Source organism: Tetrao urogallus (genome assembly GCF_951394365.1).
Source record: "Tetrao urogallus genome assembly, chromosome: 25".
Classification (NCBI taxonomy): Eukaryota; Metazoa; Chordata; class Aves; order Galliformes; family Phasianidae; genus Tetrao; species Tetrao urogallus.
The window spans coordinates 4,718,478-4,742,347 of NC_136838.1; the positions used below are offsets into that span (position 1 = coordinate 4,718,478).

The 23,870-nt window shown below is 38.8% G+C and overlaps 1 protein-coding gene across 1 annotated transcript in view; it reads left to right on the forward strand.

Moving 5' to 3' along the window:
• EPS15L1 (epidermal growth factor receptor pathway substrate 15 like 1) overlaps positions 1–23,870 on the forward strand; it is a gene marked incomplete at both ends in the record, with an annotated part of 30,782 nt that overhangs the window by 4,349 nt on the left and 2,563 nt on the right. The window contains 20 exons of the mRNA XM_079546922.1: positions 270–317; positions 1,010–1,105; positions 1,487–1,549; positions 2,368–2,493; positions 4,017–4,076; positions 4,418–4,654; positions 5,180–5,337; positions 5,800–5,956; positions 6,952–7,037; positions 7,402–7,474; positions 7,976–8,137; positions 8,965–9,162; positions 9,524–9,688; positions 9,980–10,106; positions 10,227–10,277; positions 10,695–10,831; positions 11,167–11,227; positions 11,418–11,500; positions 12,836–12,968; positions 21,744–21,949. Of these exons, the coding sequence (XP_079403048.1) occupies positions 270–317; positions 1,010–1,105; positions 1,487–1,549; positions 2,368–2,493; positions 4,017–4,076; positions 4,418–4,654; positions 5,180–5,337; positions 5,800–5,956; positions 6,952–7,037; positions 7,402–7,474; positions 7,976–8,137; positions 8,965–9,162; positions 9,524–9,688; positions 9,980–10,106; positions 10,227–10,277; positions 10,695–10,831; positions 11,167–11,227; positions 11,418–11,500; positions 12,836–12,968; positions 21,744–21,949 (2,427 nt within the window). The remainder of the gene's footprint in view (positions 1–269; positions 318–1,009; positions 1,106–1,486; positions 1,550–2,367; positions 2,494–4,016; positions 4,077–4,417; positions 4,655–5,179; positions 5,338–5,799; positions 5,957–6,951; positions 7,038–7,401; positions 7,475–7,975; positions 8,138–8,964; positions 9,163–9,523; positions 9,689–9,979; positions 10,107–10,226; positions 10,278–10,694; positions 10,832–11,166; positions 11,228–11,417; positions 11,501–12,835; positions 12,969–21,743; positions 21,950–23,870) is intronic.

Genomic DNA, 23,870 nt, shown 5'->3' on the forward strand with positions numbered 1-23,870 from the left:
GTGAGATGGAGTGTGAATCGGATCCTTTGACCTCCAGGTTAACCACAGGCTGCCAAGAATTCAGGGTCTTTTCTGGGCTTTGTAGGGATCTGTGAGGAAAACTTGTCTCTGCTGTCACGTTTTTGTTGTTAATTTGAGAATTAAATAGAACTGTATTTCATAACTTGGCAGTTGCAATTAACAGTTTGAAAAGGCATATAGCATGAATTGTTGAGCTGAGTTAAATTTGATTTTAAAGTTTCAATGGCTTTTAATTTGTATCTCCACAGATATGGGATTTGGCTGATCCAGAAGGTAAAGGGTACTTGGATAAACAGGTAAATAAAACGTTCCTGTTAACCTCTTACATTGCCTTCTACAGTGGAGCCTTGATTCCAGAAAACCCTGATATCCACAGTAATTCCCCTTAGCTTTTTTTTTCCCCTCTCTAAATTTTCGTTTACAAGATGATCTTTTTCGTTTTTTGGTGCTGCTGATGTTCAAGTATATTATTCAGTGAGGCTGCTGGAGAAGTTAGTTCTTGTTTTCTGCTCCTCCTGTTTTCTCAATAATCAATGTGTGATACGTAGACACACAGTCACTGAGAGTAATAAATACAAACTATAGTTTTAGGATCTGTTTTAGAAATCGTTCTTGTACTGGCATTATTTGAATGACTTGGAATAACACATGCTCTAGTTATGTGTACCTATGGAGCGTTGTTGGTTTGTTTTCTGAATGTTATTAATTCTTAAGCAAAAAAAGTTAAAAATAGTTATGAGGCAGCCCTTAAAAACCAGCTTTGAAGATTTTTACTCCTTGTTCCATGTCACTACAAAGTCTTTTCTGAATCTCTTCTGAAAGCAGTGAGGTATTGCTGCAGTGCAGTGACTGCATGGGGCTGCACATCTGTTGTTTCCGTGCTTTACTCGGGGTCATGTGTATGCTGCTGGTAAAACCCTGAATGGATTATTGGAGCTGGTGAGTTAAACTGGCTGCTTATTTTAATAGAAAGCACTATTGTTTGTAGGGCTTCTATGTGGCATTGCGCCTCGTAGCGTGCGCACAGAACGGCCATGAGGTTAACCTGAGCAGCCTGAACTTGACTGTGCCACCTCCTAAATTTGTAAGTAATACATACCTGAATGTTTGCATATATTGCATGAGAAGTAAAGCTTCAGCTGAAGTAGTTTTATAAATCATCTGTTTTATAAACATCATGGTTTTCAGACTTCAGGTTGCCATCAGAGTATTTCACAGCACATCTGCCACTGTTCTGTCTTCCTGTGAAGTTCCAGCCCCATCCTGGGCTGCAAAGTCAGTGCAAGTTTCACTGCAGTCAGCTCGTTCCGTGCTTTTAAGCTGATGTGGCTAAAACCTCCGTTTATGGGGAGGGGGGAGATGGTTTTTGAACTGTGTCAACAACAGTGAATAGCAATGGGCATGACTACAGCTTCGCCTCTTTCTGTGTGTGTGTGTATAAATAAAAATAAAACTTTCATTTTAGCATGACACCAGCAGTCCCTTGCTGATCACCCCGCCTTCAACAGAGACTCACTGGGCTGTTAGGGTAAGTGTGAAAGACAACACATTCCATTCATTCTCTAAATGTTTTCCTTGTCTCTGGTGTTCCCAGTGAGAGAATTTGATATCAAATATATTTCCCATTTCAAAAGTCCTTCCTTGATGGCAGACCTGTGTGTGGTAAAGAATATTGAGCTTACAGTTGAATTAAGTATTAAACAAGCCTGTGACGATCCCAGGTGTGATGTTTTTAAGACAGAGTGAATTTTGATCTTCTGCCTGGATTTCTCCCAGAATCCTAATAGTAGGCACTTTGATGCTTGTATAAGGAACCCCACTGAGAACAGTGAAGCATTTCAGCAAATTCATCCTGAAGAATTAATTTAAAGCTTGAGTTCACGTAGTATTTAGTGATAATACACAATATATGTCATTGGAATAAAGTAGCTTGTGATAGCAGCATTGGAATATTTGCGTTTACTTGCTTTGCAGTTGCAAACGTTTTCCAAAATGGCTTCTAATGTGATCTTTCACTTATATGTTGTACCATTAAGTGGGAAGCTGATCTTTTGGAACAAGCAGTTCTTAGTTGGTTTAAAGTCTTATCAGGAGTGTCGTAATCAGAATTTGTTGTCCTTTCAGAACACCGTAGAAATGTATTTTCTACACTGCATGCTAAAATCTCTTAGATATCACATCCTTAGCCTTGAAACTAAGCTCCACCATCAGGGCAGCACTTGCAAGAAAGCTTGGAAATTTAGAATGAATGCTTTACTGTCCAGTCTTAATTTCTTGCAAGATCTCATTTTCAACACTCACGCAGGCACACTTTTTTACTTATTCAGGCTATTTCTTACCAACTAGGTGGAAGAAAAAGCAAAGTTTGATGGTATTTTTGAAAGCCTTTTGCCAGTAAATGGTTTACTTTCAGGAGACAAAGTAAAACCAGTTCTGATGAATTCAAAGCTACCTCTTGATATCCTAGGAAGGGTAAGTATGCTGTTTAGATTTAGCTATTCTCTATTTAGCTTCTCTTACCTGCAGTGTTTAATATTAAAGTGTAATTTATCAACATAAATAGGCTTTTAGCTGGATTTTACATCAAGTGCATGCTAAAAAGTAGGAATGTTAAGTAGTGTCTGAAGTCATCCGTTTAGAATAATAATAGTAATTTGGGCCCCTGAGTAGATTGGTTCCATTATCTCCCTGTTCATTTTAAGAGGTAGAAATTTTGACTGTGGTTGTATTAAGCACAAACGAGGAAAAAAACAACAACAAATCACTTTCTTCTAAACCCTAATAGCTTTTATAACATTGGATTCCACTGTTTTGTCACTTTTCCAAATGCAAGTTGTTAGCCATACCATTAAATCTGTCTACTGTTTGTACAGGAGAGCACTTTACAGCATCTTAGTTCATTGTAGCTGTGAAATTGCCAAGTATTTTTTTCACATGTATTTATAAATAGTTCTGAGTTCAGTGCATCCATTCTGTATTTGCAAAAGCAACAGACCTTAAAGCGTTTTTCCGCTTCAGTTTAAAGTGTGTTCCTTAGTGTTCTCTTTGCGTGTTGATATGATGGAGAATTTATACATTGTGTGTAAGAGCTGTATCTGCATTATCATATACTCCAGTGTCTTCAGGAAGAACTCAATATATTGTCTACAAAATCTGAGTATGTTTTGTTTTAATTCCGCACTTGAATATTGTGAAGCAATCTTGGAACTCTTCATATTTGATTGTGTTACTTTAGTGACAGAAATGCAGGAAGCTTACTTGTGTTCAGAGGAGTTTGTACATGGGATAGGAGAGGGGCTAAATGGGCAAGGGACATAAATCAAGTGTCCTAAATTTGTGTGGACACACAGTGAAAAAGCCAGGAGCAGAGGTCAGATGGTGGAGCCTCAGTCTGGCAATCTGTGCACTCAGAATAATTGGTTGGACAGTGTCCAGGCATGGCCAGGTGTTAGAACACTCAACATTTTGCACCTTTCTGTGTAAGTCATTGTCTGTACTTGACATTAATAATGAAATAAAGTTGACAGATGCTTAAATTCTCTTGCAGAAAATTCTGAGGGCTGGCCATGTTTTTTGACTGAAACGGAAAGCAGACTTTTGAAGTGAAATGCAAATGAGAAATATTGACTTTTCTAAAGTGTCTTAACTTTCTTACAAAGCAAACTGGGATGATATGTCAGCATACACCATCTGGGGAATCACAAAAACATCCCTGGATGTTTGTAGTTTGATGAATCTTTAATTGCAACACAGGAAGATGAAAAACATACATCTCTTATGTGCTGGACTTATTAGAGCCAATGTTTCCACAAAATATTTGATTGACATTGCCAGAAAACTCCAAACCAGTCTGTTTCACAAGAGAATCACAGCTAGATCTAATGTGATGCTGTTTTCACCAAAATGTGTTAGAAGCTGTTAGAAGGCATGCTTAATATTTGACAGCTGATATCAAAGGCACAGAATGTAACTTGTTTTTATCATAAATGCCGCAGGTCTGGGATCTCAGTGATATTGATAAAGATGGTCACTTGGACAAAGATGAATTCGCTGTGGTAGGTTGCTTTATATCTTCAATTCATAGTGCATCTGCTAGAGCCAATCGCTCTGCTGTTACCTGGGTGTTGCAGCTTTGCTCTGCTGCGTTCTGTTTCATGATCCAAATCATTCACGTGCACTTATGGTCTTTCTCAATCCTTTTGAACTCTTGCCTGTGTCATCAAGATCAACGTTTTTATAATAACATTCACAATCATGTTCTTCTCTGGCTTGTCTCTCTCTCTAATCTTACTGTCTTTGTTTTACTAATACATAAACTGCTGATACTGGAAAATCTCATTGCTTTTTTTTTTTTTTTTCATTGTTAACATTATATCTGACCTCTTTGCCTTTGCAGGCAATGCATTTGGTTTATAGAGCTCTCGAGAAAGAGCCAGTTCCTTCACTGTTACCCCCTTCTCTCATACCACCTTCTAAAAGAAAGAAGACACCTGTCTTTCCTGGTGCAGTTCCTGTTCTCCCTGCAAGTCCTCCTCCAAAAGACAGCCTGCGTTCTACCCCATCTCATGGTAGCGTAAACAGTCTGAACAGCACGGGCAGTTTGTCTCCCAAGCACAGCATCAAACAAGCACAGGTGTGATTTTTCTTTTTTTTCCTTCCATATCAGTAAAGTGAAGAGGGGGATGGAAAGGAGAGGGGAATTGCTTCCTTGTGTAAGCATTCTGAAAATACAAGGTTTTTTGAGTGGAGAAAATGGCCAGAGAATGGAAGAAGAGCATGTGAATTTTAGTTACGTGAACATGAGGCGTAGCAAATCTTAATGGAGAATTTTCACGTTCCATAGAAAGGTTTTCTATAATTAAAAAAATAAAAATAATTAATCTGCCTTCTAAAATTCCTGTGTGAAGGTAGCTGGGTCTGTATTTGCAAAGAATTAGCATTTTTCAGCTGATGAATAACTCTTTCTTAGTATTTATTAATTCAGGTAGTATTCAGCTGAAAGATTCATGGGAAAAGGGAAGAAATTGTTTGCCATCAGATTAGTTTGTGCAAGATACATTCAGCACTTGCGATGCTGAAGAACGCTGTGCGCTCTGCTCTCGCTGTCTTTTGACTCCTTCAGCCTTTTTACTGAAGTCTGGAACTTTTTTGTTTACAGCCATCTGTGAATTGGGTCGTGCCAATGTCTGAGAAAGTGCGATACGATGACATTTTCGTAAAAACAGACACAGATATGGATGGTTTTGTGAGTGGCCAAGAAGTAAAGGACATTTTTATGCATTCAGGTCTGTCTCAGAATCTCCTAGCACATATATGGTAAGAATTCTCTAGTAGCTGTATTTTTGCATCTCACTGGTCTGGGAAGGCAGTTGATCCATTCAGAATCGTAATCTTAACACTAAAATGACTCAAAAAAAAAACAAAAGAAAAAGCCATCAGCCTCATTTGCTTGTCCTGTTGCAGGATTATGATGTGGGCTGTATGGAAAATCAAGAGAGAAATAGATTCTCACTGGGCTGTCCTGGGAGAGGGGTGTAGATCAGACTGAACTGTGATTGTTTTTTGCAGTTCTGGTGTTCTGAAGATTTTGTCAGCATAATGTTCTTCTATTCAGTCCAATATGCCTGATAGAAATTGCTCTATGGAGCTTTTTCACTGCAATAAACAAGCTGTGATGGGGCTGAATCAAAAGAAATTCACGTATGCTTTTTTTATTTCAGACTTTTTGGTAAAGAAGAGTAGTTTCCTTGTTTATAAGTATGATCTGTTTTTTACCAGGGCTTTGGCAGATACAAGACAGATAGGAAAGCTAAGCAAAGATCAGTTTGCACTAGCAATGTATCTCATTCAACAGAAGGTCAGTAAAGGGATCGATCCTCCACAAGTGTTGTCCCCAGATATGATCCCTCCCACAGAGAGGAATACGCCCATACAGGTAAGTAGTGGCTTATTTGTGGATGCACAGAGCTTGTGTGCCTTGATTGAAATGGTCCATGAGTATTAATTTCGTAATGTTTATGTTTTGCAGTGTGATGGTAAAGAATGGCTTTTTTTTCCTCATTTTAGTGATGTTTCCTTTTGCATTTCAAAATTGACAAAAATGTCAAAACAAGGCAGTAACATTTCATTAATAACTGAGAAAAGCTGAACTGGAAAAATACTCCTTTGTCACAAAGTAGTTGGTTGTTTTTTTAAAAAAAAGCCTTCCTTAGGAAGTGCCGGAAGACTTTTAGTAGTCTGGCTCTGGCTGTGGCCAGGACCAAATTCCTCCCATGAAAATGTGAAATTCTCCTAATGGGAATCTGGAGGGTAATGAGCTTCTGGGAATTGGTGGTTGGCTTATCTTTGTAGCATAGCAGTCTGTAATCCAGTGTCCGTCACTGTAAATAAGATATTATTGATCATGAAAGCATTGGATCTTATACTGAATGTTATTTGTTCCTTTTCTTAATAGCGTGGCTCTGTGTTTCTGAAACTTCTATTAAGGAACACTTTTGGCACGTCTGTGTGTTCACCTTTTCTGTAAATTAAGTAGCATTTTCCATTACTTTTCTACTTTTCCTAGCCAGCTTTTGAGTCTGTAAATATATTTCTGTTGTTGCCATTGCTCTAGTCCTTTTAAGTTTTTTCCTGTATCCTTTTTCTATAGACTCTGTCAGGTTACTTGACTCCTGTAGGAACTGAAATCTCAGCACTAACAGAAATGCGTCGTGTGAGTAACAGTAACATTGCAGAATTGTTTGTGCACCCTGCTTAGAACTCAGAGTTTCTTTCTATACCTTCTCCTCTCTCTTTGCACTTGTGGTCTTTGATTCTTGCTCTTTGCATGATGGAATTGTGCAAGAAAATTGTGTCCCACCTTTGTCTTCAGCCTTTGTAAAGGAAGATCTGTCACAGCTCTGTTCTAATAGGCTGTTTTGTTCCTAACAGGATAGTTCAAGTTCTGTTGGATCAGGAGAATTTACAGGGGTGAAGGAACTAGATGACATTAGTCAAGAAATTGCACAGCTGCAGAGGTAATACTTGTGGGCCATTGACTGTAAATCTAGAAGTAAGAAAACCAATTGAGTTTATAGTGCTGATGTCATTTACAATTATTTTCTTTTAATCTGTTTGTTACTGCTTGTCACTGAGGTTGGTAATGACTCTCCCAGTTGTTCCATCCAGTTAGCCAGTTTTGTAAAGTCAGCCTGGAGTCTTCCAGGTGACTGCAGAAGGTCGAAAATAGGTCGTATTTTTTTGAAGAATAATTGAAATGTACCATTACTTCCTCAAAGATTTTTGTTTGTTTGCTGTTTCCAGAATAATATTTACTTGGCTCTTGCACGTGTGTTGTATTATTTAACTAATCATGAAAACATTTGCTTGTTTATCTTACAGGGAAAAATATTCTCTGGAGCAGGACATTAGGGAAAAGGAAGACTCAATTAGACAGAAAACGAATGAAGTTCAGGTAAAAACTCCTATATTTATAATCACTGATTTTTGTAATCTAAAATAATATAGTGAGAAGCCTTCTTTCTTCTGCCTTTCCATATGTGGTTTCTGGACAAGTCTCCTTCTTGCATGGGAGTTTCTCTTACAGAAAGGTCTTTAGTTTCCTTTTCTCCATCAGAAATGTTTTGTTCTGATGCTGGTTAATATAAATAGATAATGATGCATGAATGGTTTGAAATGTCTTAATTAGTGTTTGACTGACGTTGCTCAAGGAGTTTGTTTTTCATAGTAAAGGTAACTCAATTACATGTGTTCTGCATTACAGTTCCTTTCTTTCTTCTGGGCACTGATTTGTACAATATCTGCAAATTCCTGCTGAAAGAAACTGTGTGTACACAGGAAATAGTCTGTATGACATAGAAAATCCTGCTTAGTGTGCCAGCCTTTTTCTCTGTGATCGATCGTTCTCATAAGGCATGAGCTAAATGTAAGTTACAAACTGTGTGATTTTCCTCAGGAGCTGCAAAATGATTTAGACAGGGAGACAAGTAACTTGCAAGAGCTTGAGGCTCAGAAACAAGATGCCCAGGACCGCCTGGATGAAATGGACCAACAGAAAGCCAAACTGAAGGATATGCTGAATGATGTAAGGCAGAAATGCCAGGAGGAAACACAGGTGGTGAGTGTATGTTTATGCTAGAGGTCCTCAAGTATATTGTGTCTTTTGTTGAAGGAAGTTGCATTCATTTCATAAACAAGCTTTTGCTGTCTGTAATTTTTCAACCATAAATAGCAATTTCCACACAAATACGGAGATCCGAAAAGGATTTTGTTAACTTACACAACTTTCATAACAGTTATAAATGTGGCCCTCCATCAGATGATCTACAGAAGTCCGTCCCTATGAAAATTGTTCTTTGACTACATGAAATATTCAGCCCATCAGCCCATTGGAACAGTTAGAAGTATTATTCCTGACCCATCAGGCAGTCCATGGGCAGTAGTGTGTATTTTTATCACTGTGAAACTCAGATCAGTGTTTTAATTTAAAGGTAGGTTTTCAGGGAGATACTGTTATCAGGAACTTGGTGTATAATGCCATGCAAGAAAGTGTTTCAGGAGAGCCTTATGCAGCTGTATAAATTTAAGTCTACCAGTTAAAAAATCAGCTTTGTAGCACTTGATAAATATTTCAGTGGAAAAGGCACCAAGTTCTGAAAGCTACAGGATAACCACTTAAGAAACAATCTTTAATTACTTTTACAATTAGTGTGGTATTTATGTCATTTTAGATACTAGTAGTTCTTGGTTTTATAGAATATTCTGCATGCTTATACTGACAATTCTGTGTAATGTAAAAAGCATGCAGTTCTTCAGCTTATGATTTTTATCTTCTGTAACACTGGGTAAGTTGCTTTACAGCTTCATACTTTTTTATAAATTCATAATGTATTGAGGTACGTTTACTTCAAATTTCTCTTTGATTTTTATAATGTTTTGTTTCAGATTTCATCGCTGAAAATGCAGATTCAATCTCAGGAATCAGATTTAAAATCACAGGAAGATGATCTTAATAGAGCAAAAGCAGAGCTGAATCGCCTCCAGCAAGAAGAGACACAGTTAGAGCAGAGTATCCAGGCTGGGAAAGTGCAGCTTGAAACAATAATCAAGTCTTTAAAATCAACACAGGAAGAAATAAACCAGGTATTCACTGTCGCTTGCATGACGTCATTCTTTTCCTTCTTTAAAGTGCTAGAAGTTGAACATCAACTAGAAAGATGACTTTACAGAAGAGAAGAAATAGTGGTGCATGTAATAAGCCTTTCTGATTGTTGCTCAGTAGGTCAATTCCCAGTCTGAGTCAGAAGAAGTTCAACTCCTGAGGGAGCTGTGGGTAGGGAGGGGGAAGCAACTGTCTTGCAACCATGTTTAACCATGGGTGAAAGGATTGTCTTCTTACTGAATCTCTGAAGTAGCCAGTTCCATAGTAGCTGCACCCTTCAGTTTTGTGAGGATGACTGCAGTATTGAAAGATTAACATTCTAAATAATTTTTCACTACTTAGGCAAGAAGTAAACTTTCTCAACTTCAGGAGAGCCATCAAGAAGTCAGTAAGAGTATAGAAGAATATAATGAAGCTCTCAATGGGGTTAATGGTGGTAGCCTGACAAATTTAGCAGACATAAGTGAAGGCCTTGGGCAGACAGAAAGAAGCAATTATGGAGCAATGGTAAGAAAAGATTTGTAGTGTTATTTAGAGTGCTTTGAATAATGAAGATCTGTTATTTACACCTAATCTTGAAATCATTAAGCAACTTCTCTTGCTATAAACTTGTCCTTCATAGTGCATTTCTTATTTCCAAATATATATAATATATATATTACATAGTTCAGTTTAAAAAAAAGTAAGTTTACTTTCCAGAATGTACTAGTATTTCTCTTCTGCTAAGACAGTTCCAGCACTAATTAAATCATTTATTGTGTTTCCTTTAAGTCAGTATTTTGTTTTCTGAATTCTTAGGATGACCCATTCAAGAGTAAAGCCTTGATGTTCACCAATAACACGCAAGAATTGCATGCAGACCCATTCCAGTCAGAGGATCCTTTCAAATCTGATCCATTTAAGGGAGCAGACCCTTTCAAAGGCAGTAAGTGACCAATGGCTTACCTGAGACCTTGAAGACCAACTGTTGAGTAAATGATATTTTCAAACTTTTATCATCTTGCGAAATAGTGGATAAAACAAGTGATTTTTCTGTCCTGCATAGGTGACCCATTCCAGCATGATCCTTTTGCAGAGCAGCCACCTGCTCCAGCAGGTAATAGCCCTTACCATGACAGGACAGATGACTTAGACAATTTGTAGCCAAACACAAAGATGGAGCTGGCTTTTGGTTTGCATGTGGGAGCTTAAAAACTTGGCAGTCAGTGCAAACAAGATCAATGCACTGCATACACCGTTAACTTTTCACTGAGTGGAGTCTGTAACCTTGTCAGATATTCACCGAAAATGTGTACTTGTTGCAACTTAATACCCAGAACAGAAAGTATCTGGAAGTTTCTTGGGTTGCCATGGTGTTTTTTTGTTTGTTTTTGTTGGTGGTGGTTTCGTTTGTTTTCTAGTAAGAAAAAAAAATCAGTGAGTATGAGGTCAAATGAAAAATGGTTCATTATTGACACTACTTCTTCTAACTACTAAGTGCTACATTCTATTTACCTTTTAATACTCCTTCTAGATCCTTTTGGAGGTGATCCATTTAAGGAAAGTGATCCATTTCGTAGTTCTGCCCCTGAGGATTTCTTCAAGAAACAGGTGAAGAGTGACCCGTTCACATCAGATCCATTCACAAAGCCTTCCACTTTACCCTCAAAGGTCAGTGATTTGTACTTTGTACTTGATTTAAGCACAGTAGTTTGCTTTTCTGAATGCTTCTGAGTGTAATTTCTTATTTTGCCCTAGGAACTAATACTGATGGTGTTTGTGTGATGTGCTTTTCACTGTGTTTTGGTTTCATTCAGTGTTGTCAGTAGCTAAATACTATGTATTTCATCTGTTCATCTGATTTTTATCCCATTGTATGTCCACTAAACAGTTTCAGAGTGATCTGAAACTGGAAACAGTTTGTCCTAAAGCAGTAAATATTGATGTGCATAGAAGAGAAGTGTGCAGTACAGCACAACAGTAATTACATATCTGTTCTTATTTAGCCTGACCCTTTTGAAAGCAGTGATCCTTTTACCTCTTCCAGTGTCTCTTCAAAAGGTCCAGGTAAGAAGAAAAACAGTTTGCTCTTTTTTTTTTCCTAACCAACTGATAGAAAGCATATTGCTCTTTGCAATCTTCTCATAACATCGCATGGATGGAAAAATGCAAGTGTTGTTTATTCCCTACTTTTTCACAATAAGCTCTTAAAAATTCTTATGCATAATTGTAATGATTTCTTTCATACCTGTTACAGATCCATTTGGAACATTGGATCCATTTGGAAGTGGCACTTTCAGTAGTGGCGAAGGATTTGCAGACTTCAGTCAGATGTCAAAGGTAAAAATCATGAGGAAAGCAAAGGTGTGCTCTTAAAAACTCCTTAAACATTTTTGAAGGGTGTGATATAATTGCAGTGTTCGAGCTGACAGTCCATTTCTGCTGTTTTTTGATCAGTCTCAACAATTCCTTAGCAAAATACCTTCAATCCATCTCAATATGTAAAAGTTCTACATCTTTCATTTCATTCATCTACATCATTTCTACAAAAGTTCTAATCAAGACCATAGGTTCAAGAGGGGGAAATCGGTTTCTACACACATTCTCGAATACCAGTGGAACAAAAGAAGTAACATCTATTTTTCACTTGCAGTCAAAGGTAGTTGATCCAGATAATGGAAGGCAGGTGCAGCAATATATCGTTACGTTTGCTTTGGTACCGACTGCATTTCTCATGGCATTCTAACTTGTTCTTAAACTTCTCCATAAGTATGGGGAACCAGAGAAGGGTGGAAAACGTGTGCTGACATTCACATTTAACAGGATTGCTGTTTTTTGGTTTATTGTTATAAACTGAGTGTATATGATGTATTCCAAGTAGTTGTATCTCCATACCTCCTAATCTGGATGGGAGTCGCAGTCTGCTATTGGTTTTGTGAGTCTGACTTTGGAATTTGCAGTTAATGTTTTCTGATGTTTCTGTTTTTGTGAGGTTGCTCTCCAGTAGGTGGCAGCAGTCCTTACAAATACCGAAGTGTTTGGTTTGGGTTGGAGGTTTTGGTGGCTGTTAGCTTTTAGCTTCGCCTACAAAGCATTCTTATTTCAGGATAGATTTTCCTGCAGTTTGTTGTGCCATTTGTCATCATTAAGAGAGTCTTTCACAAAAAACAACTAAATATATGAAGAATGTTAAAACAATGCATTTTTAGAATTTTCCAAGACTTTACAAAAAATACAAATAGGTGTAACTTAAGTAAAGCTCGGAAGAAAAGCTGCCCATTCCACAGTCTGTCATAGTTCCACAGTTACTACTTTGTTTCGTGGTTCTGATTTATCATGGAGTGAAGGCTCTGCTGTAGTGTGAATGTCCATCACTAAATAATAAAAGGGAGTTCTACTTCCTTTTATTCTTCTCAGCTTTTTGCTAGGGGTAAAAGTTTGAGAAGCACTTAAGTGATTAAGAGCACAGCTGCCCTTTATTACTTGTGCTCTTAGACAAAGTCCTGGCACCTCTGGCAGTAGGTATGAGCATCTTGTGCTGCTGACATTAACAAGAATTGAGGACACATTTACAGAATTGAAGTTGACACTTTTCAGTGAGGTAACTTAGAACCTTTGCAAAACAACAGGTGTTCTGCAATGTGCTTACATTCTTCTTCTTTTTTTCTGTTGCAGTCAGTAGCTTCAGACCCCTTCACCTCCTCGTTTGGAGGAATGGGATTCTCAGATGACCCTTTCAAAAGCAAATCAGACACACCAGCATTACCACCGAAGAAAAATGTCCCTCCACGACCCAAGCCACCCAGTGGTAAGGAGGTTTTATTTTTAATAACCAGTTCCCCCAGTATATTACTGTATCTTCTTGGAAATAAGGACAAGTTGTCAGTTTTCTATCTTAATATTTTACATTTCAGCTGTGGAAGAAGGTATGAGATTATCAGCAGATTGGCAGGAATTGTCAATAAACCAGAGTGAAACTGGTTGGAAATTCAATCTCCCTCCCTAGAGCTGATCTTTTTAAAAAGCTGATTTTTAAAAACATTCAGTTACCAGTGAAACTGTTTCAAGAACTGAAGCCACTTTAGAGCTGTTAGTTTCAGGTCTACTTTTAACAGCAGCAGAATAGTTCAGTTAATATTAGCATTGAACGTTTAGTCGGCTTACCTGAAAAAAAAAAGAGGTCTGGATTCTGTATATGAGCAGACCCATAATTCTGCAGTAAACGTGGGTCAGTGTTCAGAATTTGAAAGGTGTTTATCTTTCTACTTGTCTGCTAGTAATTCTACTGAGGATTGTCTGCCTTTCAACTGCTGTGTTTTGGAGAAAAGCGTGCACCAGCACCCATCCTGTTTACAACAAATACTGTTGATCTGACAGGTTTTGCAAACCAGTTGTGCTAGAATTAGATTCTTGGATAACATGGAAAGTGCTTTCTATCACAGGGATGTCCCGTAGATTAATCCAAGGTTTGCAAAATACTGTTCAATAGAACAGATATAAGCATACCATTGCTACAGCATTAGATTATGAACAGAAGAAGTATTAAAGCTGAAGGTAATCTTTTTTTCATGAAAGAGTCAAACAAGTACTAAGTACACCTATGTTATTTCTTTAATGTGGTTTCTTTATGTTACTTCTTCAAAACATGAATGCTCCTAGCAAATACACTTTGCAGAAATGGGCAATACATTTCACAGGGCTGACTTGCATGCATGGTTTTTTAGTGTTGCATTTGTCTGTCTGCTTATTCCCTCTTTTGTGTATACTGAAGAATTTTGGACACACAGCTTTAATAATTTGCTTTGATTGTAGATGTGTGCACTCAGCCTTTAATCAGTCTTTTCAAAAATCTTGTTTAAATGTGTAATTTTCCCTCTTGTTGTGAGACACAAGATTTGTAAGGTTCCACTGCTCTACCCAAAGCAAATGTTGTTATGATAAAATAGACAAGGAGGAAACAAAGCAGGTTTTTTTTTTTTAAAGCAAACGAACCTCATGTGCTTATGCAGTTATACTCCTCCCTTCCTTCCACACTAAAGCAATCTTCAGCGGTTACTTAAAGCATGAGAAATTTCATAGTAATATACTGCGATTTGAGCAGGAGATAGAAGCACACGAATGTGTGTTAGAAATGGGAACACTGCTCAGAAAACAAGAAGAAAGAAACTTCCGTTGTTTCTTACTTTCCTCATTGGTCTGTTTAATTAAAAAAAAAAAAAAAGTATGTGATAAAGATCTTGCTGAAGGATGAATAAATGCCAGTTATTAGCAGCCAAATCTGTAGGTTGCATTTCTGTTCCCAGTTCATACTTGCTTTTGTAAAACTTCTTGCTTTTGAAAATGACTTGTGAGGCTTGCTTGTCTTTTGTGAGGTCAGGTGCAATAGAGCTCTGACAGAAAGCTTTACTTGTTCTCAACGCTCTAAAATCAAGTAGAATCCACTCATTGATGTTTTTGCACAGCATTAAAAGTTGCTTGATTTCCTAAAGTAGTAGATAACAACTTTCAAAGTTCAGTAGGGCTTATGTGGCATACAAACATGATCTCATCTGTATCTGGAGCTAATGCAGGTTGTTCTGGATTATCAGATCATGGCCAAGGTGTGCCATAGTTTCCCTTGCCCATATCTCTGTATTTTGCCCAGAAAACATGGAGTTGTGCCTCAGTTGTTATTTCTTCATGAAAATGGTGCAAACTTCTGGAACTGAGCACAGGGTCAGGGAGATGCTTCAGATACAGCCTCTGTTGGCCTCTTGATGGAGGTCACATCCAAGGGTACCTGCACAAACCTGCAAAAGAAGTGTGTTCAGATTAGCTGCTCTCAAATAAGGGCTCTAGGGATGCTTTTCTTGCTGTGCTTAAGAGAACTTCTCAGTTAGGGCAGCTTTGTCAGCAGCAGAGTTTCAGTGGGTAATTGTTTCAGCATATAAAGTCCAACCTGTAAACTGAAAAATTGGTTGTTTTTCCTCTCTTGCTGTTTTTCTGTAGTTGGTGTTTTTTTCAAAGCTTGGACATTGAGAAGCAGCAGTGATCTGATGGCTGTTGGCAGATACTTCTGTTTGCAGCTGTCTGTGGTTATTATCTAGAAAGGATAGGCAAGCACTTGCCATGTGGCATGGCTGAGACACCCTTGAGATCCGTATCTTTCCCTTCTCAAAAACTAAGGTTAGGAGAGGGGATAACAATCATGAGAGTATTTCCTTAAAGCTGTATCTTAGGCTGAATCTCAGGCTTACAGTTATGTTCTTCATAAATCACTTTCCTTCTTTTTCACCCTTTTTTGAACCAGGGCCTTCAAGATATCTCAGATGTTTCTCAGTCTTAAACTGATCTTTGGTCCAAGAGAAATCTCATGCGTTTGGTTTTTTGATTAAATGCCCTTTTGTGCCTTTTCAGCAGAAGTACAGTCTTTTAAGGAGAGTTGGAGTGTACAAATCAGTGTATAAAAACGAAGACAAGGAGATGACAAGGAAGGGAGGTATTTTAGAACCACAAGCCTGGGTACAGGTGTACATCACAGCTCCAGCACAGCTTTGTTACATACACAGATTTGAAAAATCGGTGTCTCTGTCCCTTACCTGGTTTAAGATTCTTCTTGGGCTGAAGGAGATCAGCTAAGAAAAACCTCTTTAGCTGCTCTGACCAGACTGTTCTAATAAAAGTCACCCGGGGAATACGTGCATGCTCTTTTTCTTCAGGAATGCATTTGCAGTCCACAAAGTTCCTAATGGACATTAGGTTTAGTACAGCCCCGCTGGGAGCAGGCTGAAGTAATTTGATGTTCACCAGGTGGTACTGGACAAACCAAAGGGTTTGTTTCTGAGAAAAATGAAAGTTTTCCAGTATTTATTGATGTTGAGTTTTAGTAATGCTCAAAAAGCACAAAAAAAAGTTATCCAGATTGAAGCAGTACTGTGCTCTGCATAGTGAGCAGTGCATTCCTCTTCTCCTTCGCCTGTTAATTGAAAAACAAGGCAAGATTAATTATTACTAGTATTAAGAAAAATAATGGTGTGTGTTTACACACTGAATAGAGGTGACCTGTGACAGGGATCTGAATCCCAATGCAAGTTATTTTCTCATGCTGTCACAAAAACTGACTGAAGTTGTGTAGATTTAGAAAATGTATTTTCTGTTGTAAAGGTTCCATTTGTTAACCTGCACTGCTCATGTATTTCTCATACTGGATTTCAGACTTTGTAGAACTGTTGTGTAATTAAGGTTAAATAGTCAGAAAGAGATGATACACTGAAACCTGGCAGTTGAAATGGTCTTAGGAGGTTCTCACAGTTTAACAATTATGTTTTCTGCCCTGAGCTGCAGATTGGAATCAGTCAGAGCTCACCGCTAACTAGTTTCTAGGTAAAAGTTGTTGATTACAAAAAGAGAGAAACAGATTTTTTTTTTTTCTTTTTTCTTTTTTCTTTTTTTTTAAAGTACAGGAAGCTGCTGTGTGGGTGTCAGTGATTGGGTTATAAGTAAAATTCAATGCTCTAGTGCTTTGATCGTGGGACCCAGTGCATTTGCCCCACCCTTACCACTTCCTTTAAATGCAGCACCATGCATTCCACATTGCGGTTATAACAGTACTGTTAACCAGTGATATTAGTGGAAGAACCTTCACCACTAACCAGTGTGTAACCTTCAACCTCTTCTAAATTTTTATTGCCTGCTTATAGTGGTTTTGACCTTTTTAACCTTGAAAGAATATGAAGTCCTAAACGCGAGCAGGAAGGCGTGCTTTGTGATTTCAGTCTGTTTTCTTCTTGAAATTGTTATTTGATAAAAAGGGTTGTTTTGATCAGTCTGGCTTTTTTCAGTCTGTGTACGTTTTACAATTTATTTTGTACAGATTGAATATCAGTGGCTAACAGAGATGGTTGGTATTGTATTAATAACCGAGTACTTCATTGAGTATGTACTTGAAGGAATTAAGTTTTCCTCTGGGATACCAAAAGATAAATAGCAGAAAAACATCAGAATTGGGAATTCAAAGGACTGAGCATTACATTCATTCCATGTAAAAAAGGGATGTGTAGTTTATCTTCCTGCTATTTGAAGTTCAGGTATTAAAGTAAATTACACTGGAAGCTGTTATCCCAGGCTGCACGCAGTCCTTCATCAAAGAACTTGGGCTTTGTTTTTTGATCCATTTATTCGCTGTAGCTCTGAGTATTATGGAAAATGAATTTATAGGTTGGCATTTCAGAGGTTAGTGGTTAACACCTCTGCCTTTGAGTTAAGGGCTTCGATTCCATTCTCACATGGGTTTTATGACAGGTAGTGCTTTCAAAATGTCAAAATATTGCAAAAAATGTTGAGAGGACGGAAAAGGGGCCAAACCAGCCTTGCTTAAATTAGTGAGTATGGTTCTTATCCTTCAGAGATACCCCACTTGTGTGGAGTCCCATGTAAAAAGAAATGGTATCTAAATCTGCTGAAAAGGGGTGGTAGCCTCTAAGGTCTAGTTAAGGTCCATTAAGAACTATTGAGTACTGTGAAAACTGACAGCTGCGATGCATGCAGCAATCCATCATCTACAGAAACAAGTCCCTAGCTTGGGGTGAGGATGCTTCACCCTCTCCTCACAAGTGTAGTTGCCATAGAAGGTTATTAGTCCAGAAGGAGCTTGGATTGGAAGCAAGTATACTGCTCGTAAGCCTCAGAAGGTAAATTTAACATTCATCTGCCTGCTGAGTGATCATGACTGAGAGAAAATACTGGAAGAAAATAGCCTGAAGGCAGTTTGACTTCAGAGCTTTGGTGAGTAGATTCTGTAGTGAGCAGATACCCAGGTGGGAGATGTGCACAACTTCCAGGCTTGCTTGGACTGCAGTTGTCTAACTGGAAGCTTTCAAATAGGTTTACACCATGGGACTTCTTGTGCAGCCCTGAATGATGCTGGATGCCCTGCAGCTGTGTGTGCATGCTCAGTGCACAGGGTGGAGAGGCAGTGCAGCAGCAATGTTTGTGCAGCCCTGTGCCACTGCTGCCTTCCTTTGTATTTGATGCTTCCTCCTCCTTTATGTCAATGATAAATATAGGTTTTTTTATGTGTCACTTCTCTAAACTTCAGGCATTTTATGGTTTGACTGGTTTTACAGTTTTAGACTTATTTTTCATCCTTAAAGCAGCATGAAAGTACTGTCAGTTCACATCTAGGTGGACTTCTTATTAACAGCACTGAGGAAGAAAAAGAGCTGAGATCTTTGCTGCTTTCTGGGTTGCACATCTCAGTGTCTTTGTGTGCCTGCACTGTGTCCTCCGTGGCTGAGCTACACGAAATGCAGTCTGCACTGTTTGTTCAGTATCTCAGTTTAAAAGAACTTGCAAAACAAAGCCTGGATGCTTTGTGTGCATTTACTGGCTGCGTTTCTTAAAAGAAAATCTTATCTTGTGAGCAGATGGTGCTAAGCACATCACATATTTGTGGGCACTTTTTGACCTGCATCATGTGCTACATTCCCAGTATATGAATTTGCATAGAAATTTTCTGTATGTTTGCAGTGCATTAAGTGTAAGGAGAAAGAAGCCATGCCAGGTACAATAGATTTAATCAGGAGTTAGAAACGAATGAAAGAAATCAGTTAAGCATTTAGTTGTACCAGGAGGAAGAAAATCCCTCGCATTTTAACTTTTATTTTAAATTGCACGGGCATACTCGAGTCGTGGATCACCTTTGGTCTGAAGGGGAGCACAGAGTTCTGTTACGCACTGCATGTTGTTTCTGAGTGGCCCTGCACACCTGTTTCCGTAGAGCTCCTCAGTCCCCAAGGTTACCCACGAGCTGCCCATACACCTTTATTTTTTCCTCATCTGCAGCTGGCTGTGAAAAATTCAGCCTCAGAGTTTGTGAGCAACAGGGAAACTTTTGTTTTCGTGCCTTCTAGAAGACCTGACAGTTGTGTTAGAATAAAAGCATCCCGTGTTGTTTAGGACAAATGACTCATGGGTGGAGCACCTGCCCCAGCCACAAACTAAAAATTCCATTCACGCTTTGATTCTGTTTGTGCTGATCTCTCACAATAAAGATATTTCAGTACCGATTGTTGAAGCAGGTTGTTTAGAGGCTGTTTCAGAACAGATCGTTAATATATAATGATTTTTCTTCAAACCTCTCTTTCCAGAAGTTGTAAGATCATTTCTCCTAAGCTGAGACATGCAGGGTTGCTGCCTAGCAGGGGGGAGAGTTTTGCAAATACTAAGCAAAAACACTTTGGGGGGGTTTTGCATAGGAAAAAATCTTACTTCTGTTACTAAAAATATATATTGTGAATTTGTGTGAACAGAAAGTTGAGTTTGAAACACAGTGAAGAAATAGCCCTCGTTGAGGACAAAGGCTTTGAGTATTCTGCAGAAAATTGGTTTTAATGTAACTTTCAGAATAATTTGAGGGCAGCAATGCTTTTCTGTAAGTTCTTAAAGCTCACAGTTCATGGAAGTTTTGTTCTGCACTGGTGAAGAGCTTAGCAGCGTGTTGAGAAGTGTGCTGAGTAAGATGGGAATGTAGATAGGTTTGGTGGAGTGCCGAGGAGAGATGCGGGGGAGGCACCTCTCAGCCTCTGAACTTTTGCAGAGTAACACCTCCAGCACTTACAGATGGGTGAGGAACCTGGCATTGATTGTCTGGCGTGACTGCAGGACTGGGCTTTGCTCACTGTCACTGTGAGTCCTACAGAGCGTGGCTCTGACTTGCTGAGGCAGATCTGTCATGTTGGAGCACTGCTTGGAAAGGAGCGCTGTGCAGACAGAGCTGAAAGAACGCAGCGGCAGCTCTGCCCCGTTGGCCTGGCAGTGTGTGTGATGCACTGTGTGCAGCCAGCTCCTCTTCCAAACAGAACGCTGGGATCATCCTCGACACGTGGGACACAGTGAGAACTGTATTTGATGGCTGCACTGTCCATATCTTGTCGTTCAGTGAGTGAAGTTCTCTAATTGCGTTCTACTGGTGAGATATTGTTTGCCTTGAACTGTAGATCTCAGCCCTAAATTTTGCTCTTGGGTATGAAATTAGATAAACCCTTTGCATGGGTGGAGTTCACTACAAGTTAACAGCATTTGCTGTGGTAAACCATTTTGTTCATCATTTCTTTTTGCTGAAGTGAGCCCTCGGTGTGGTTTGGGTGCACCACTTGGGTAACTGCTGAAACTGCTGTGGTTTCAGAATAGGACCTGTTTTGCTTTTTTCTGAACTTTTTTCCCCTGAAACTATTAGCAGAAAAATCAAACAAGTAAGGGTTACAACTGTTTGCCTGTGCTTTCGTATTGCCATCCCTCAAAAATGTTAAACGGTATTTTTCAGAGTACAGTTTATTAATTGCTGTTAGTTACTACCTGCAGTGTCACAGCTTTACCCAAGTCCTTCTGTTCAGTTGGTGATGTTTTAATGTGATGTTGGCATTCTTGCTTTACCTTATAGAAATATTTAACCCACATGAAAATACAGAAATCTTTTTAAAATGTCTCCTCACTGCACTGGGGGATTCACATCTGGGCTCAGCCTGCAAATGATGTGCTGTAAGAAAGAGAACTCTCTTGTCACTGCTACCAATCTGTGGCTAGTAAGTTAGTAAATTTGAAATCTAACTAAGCATCTAGCCAAACAAACTTCTGCTAGCCTCACAGCCATGCTTGCTGAGCTCTGCAGGATCAAACAAGCTATAAGCAACAGAGAGAGAATGAAAAAGGGCTCATTGAGGGCTCACGAGTGCTCAGATTGGCTTATTCAGCATGGGCACTGCCCTTCGTTTCTCTGCAACAAATAATCTTGATTTTACAGAGGTTGCCCTGTTCAAGTTCTTCCTTAGAATCACAAAATTAAAACCGTGCTTTTATTTTTCAACGCTCAAAAACTGAAGGAAATGACAGTGAGGACATGAAATGATTTTTTTTCTGTATTATAACAGTCACAGCAGTATTCACAGTGACATTTAGTCTAGTGATCTGTCCTGAAGATGAAGCACACACAGCAGGTCCCATTATGGGGGTGTATGAACAAGAAATCGCCTACAAAAAGTGGGTTGCACAGCAGGCACCCCCCAACAAGGTGATTTCTTTATTGCACTCTTTTCTGTTGTAAGCAGCTGTAGAAGTACGAGCCAGTTCCAGGAAAAAAAAACAGCACTTACATTCTGTACAGTCACAGACAAGTTACTGTTTAGTTCTACTTAACACTACTACTTAAAATAATTACTTAATTATTTTAGTGATATAAATGTCCATGTGTTCTGCCTTTTATATAGTCCCAAACAAACTGAAATGTCTGTGTTCTTGGAAAATGAACTGAAGTCGTGCTTGTTGAGTTCTTCTGATCAGGTGTCTTCATGTTGGGTTTTATCGTTTAAAATCTCGATGGTATTAATATTGCATTTGTAAGAAAGGTAAATCTGTTTAAATAAAACAGCTGTCAGAGATGAATTGCACTGAGAAATGAGTACTGTTGGATTTGGTTAAGTTTTAAAGCACCCAGGAAGAGTGGATGATACTAAAGTGCATCTCAGCAGTTTCCTATTTAAGGGATTTGCATTGTCCATGGTAAGTAACTTCTCTTTTTCTCCTTTTTTTTTTTTCCTGAACTTTCCAGGTAAAAGCACTCCTGTCAGCCACCTTGGGTCTTCAGATTTTCCCAAGCCCCATGATCCATTCCAGCCATTTGGGGCTGACAGCAGTGACCCGTTTCAGAGTAAAAAGGGGTTTGGGGACCCATTTAGTGGAAAAGATCCATTTGCTCCCTCCTCTTCAAGTAAAACTTCTAAAGACTCTTCCTTGGGGTTTGCAGACTTCAGCTCTGTAAGTTAAGTTCATTGTCTCTGAGCAAACCACTTTCTGCTCTGCTTGCAGCAATCTATTGGGTTTTTGTTTTAACTGCAAACCTACTGTTCACTGGCTTCTGTCTCTTAGTACCTTCATGCTGTCCTCGCTGTTTTTGTATTAATACGTCTGTAATAAAAAGGCATTATTTCAATAAAAAAAAAATTGAGTTCCATACTAAATTTTGAAGGATTTACTTGCATTTAAATTATTTTAGTACAGTGTGCCTTTGCTCACAAACTCTTTGTAGCAGAATCTGTGTATTGTTTTTGTTGCATGGAGGCTATTTTGTAAATTGATTTTTGGGAGCCAATGATGTACAGATTCAGAAATAATTGCTGAAGACATTTATACAGCAATCTCACCATATCCTGAGAAGTGAATCCTTAAAGGGAAAGGTTCCCTGGAGTATTTGTATTTGTTATGAAAAAACCCTGACAATCCTGTCACAATGTTTGCTGTGTACAATGCAATGTGATCGTAAGGATATATATACAAGACAGAGACTGCAAATTTAGCTGTTGCATTTTGTTCCTATGAATGGTATTGTAGAAAAGCCCTTGTTAGACAAAGAAGACAGAGTTGTTACGTAGAACCAACGCAGAAGCTTCCATATTGCAATCCAAAAAGCAGTATCTGAAGGTCTGGAAGTGAAGCCAAGAACCCAGTCGTAAAAAGTCCGGGTTCCTGAGAGCCTGCTTTTGGTTTCTGTGCTGGCACTTGTGTTACTGAATTGGAAATCACTGTAAATATAGTAGTAGCGTGGTTCTTCCTGCTTCCACAAGTAGGTAGAAATCTGTTCCATTCGCAGCATCAGGTTTCTTCCTTCTTTCATGTGTTTCTGTTCTGTCACGTTGCCATGCAGTGAAATTGCCAGTTTGATCTGTTCCCGATGGGCGCAGTTTGGTGCTCAGCGAGTGGAGATCTTTAAGCTGAACCTTTCAGGTTGCTTGTTTTTTAATGTTTTCCCCTGATTATTAGCTAATAGTAAATGTGTATCACTTTCCTATGTGATATTGTCAGTTGAGGTCACCTGTGCATACGTTTAGCTGGCCTCAGTGCTTTAATTTATCTGTGATACCGAAGATGTCCAAGTTGAAGATACTCTGTATGCTTTACCACAGTTAGTCTTAGCCTGTTGAATTTCATGCACAGTTAAGTTCTGTGATTGTATACAAAATGGTGACATTTTTAATAAAAATAAGACGCAAAACTTGCTTTATCTGAAATTTCTTGACCACCACCTAGCTTCCTCCTTGAAAGAGAGACAAGGAATGAAATGGAATCACTGTTTCCCAGCTATTGTCTTACTTACAGACTGCATTTCTTATGTTAAAAGTGTGGCTTACACTAATGGAAGGTGCTGAACAATTAACCACAGCGGGTGATCCCCCTCCCAATAGGTGCTCTAGCACTTAATTCTCTGTGCCATCAAGTTTCCAGGAGAGGAGATTAACAAAAAGATGAGGAAAGGTAGAAGTGAGCTCAGGAGTAGCAGCCCTTACTGTTAGGTGGGACCTCATCCAATAAAACTAAAAATTGAGTGATTCTGTGAGCGGCTCTCTACTGTTATAAAAGGAGTTAACTGAATGCGACAGCTTCCCTGACCTTTTTGGTGCTTATTTTTGTTTGCCTTGCACATGATTGTGGTGCTACAATTGCTGCTCGTTACCTTGCAGTCAGGAAGAGTATTCTGCTTGTCTTCAACTGTTCCTTGGGAAACTTTGCCATTTTCCTTACAGAAAGTGTTCTGACACACAGTTCAAATCTGTGGAACCAGAGAACAGTGCCGTGTTGGTTTGAGTGATGGAATAACCTGGCTGTGATTTGGAATTCTTTACTGTTGTAAAGAAATAATTAGTTGGCCATGGCACGCACCATTTAAGGATGTTCTCATTGC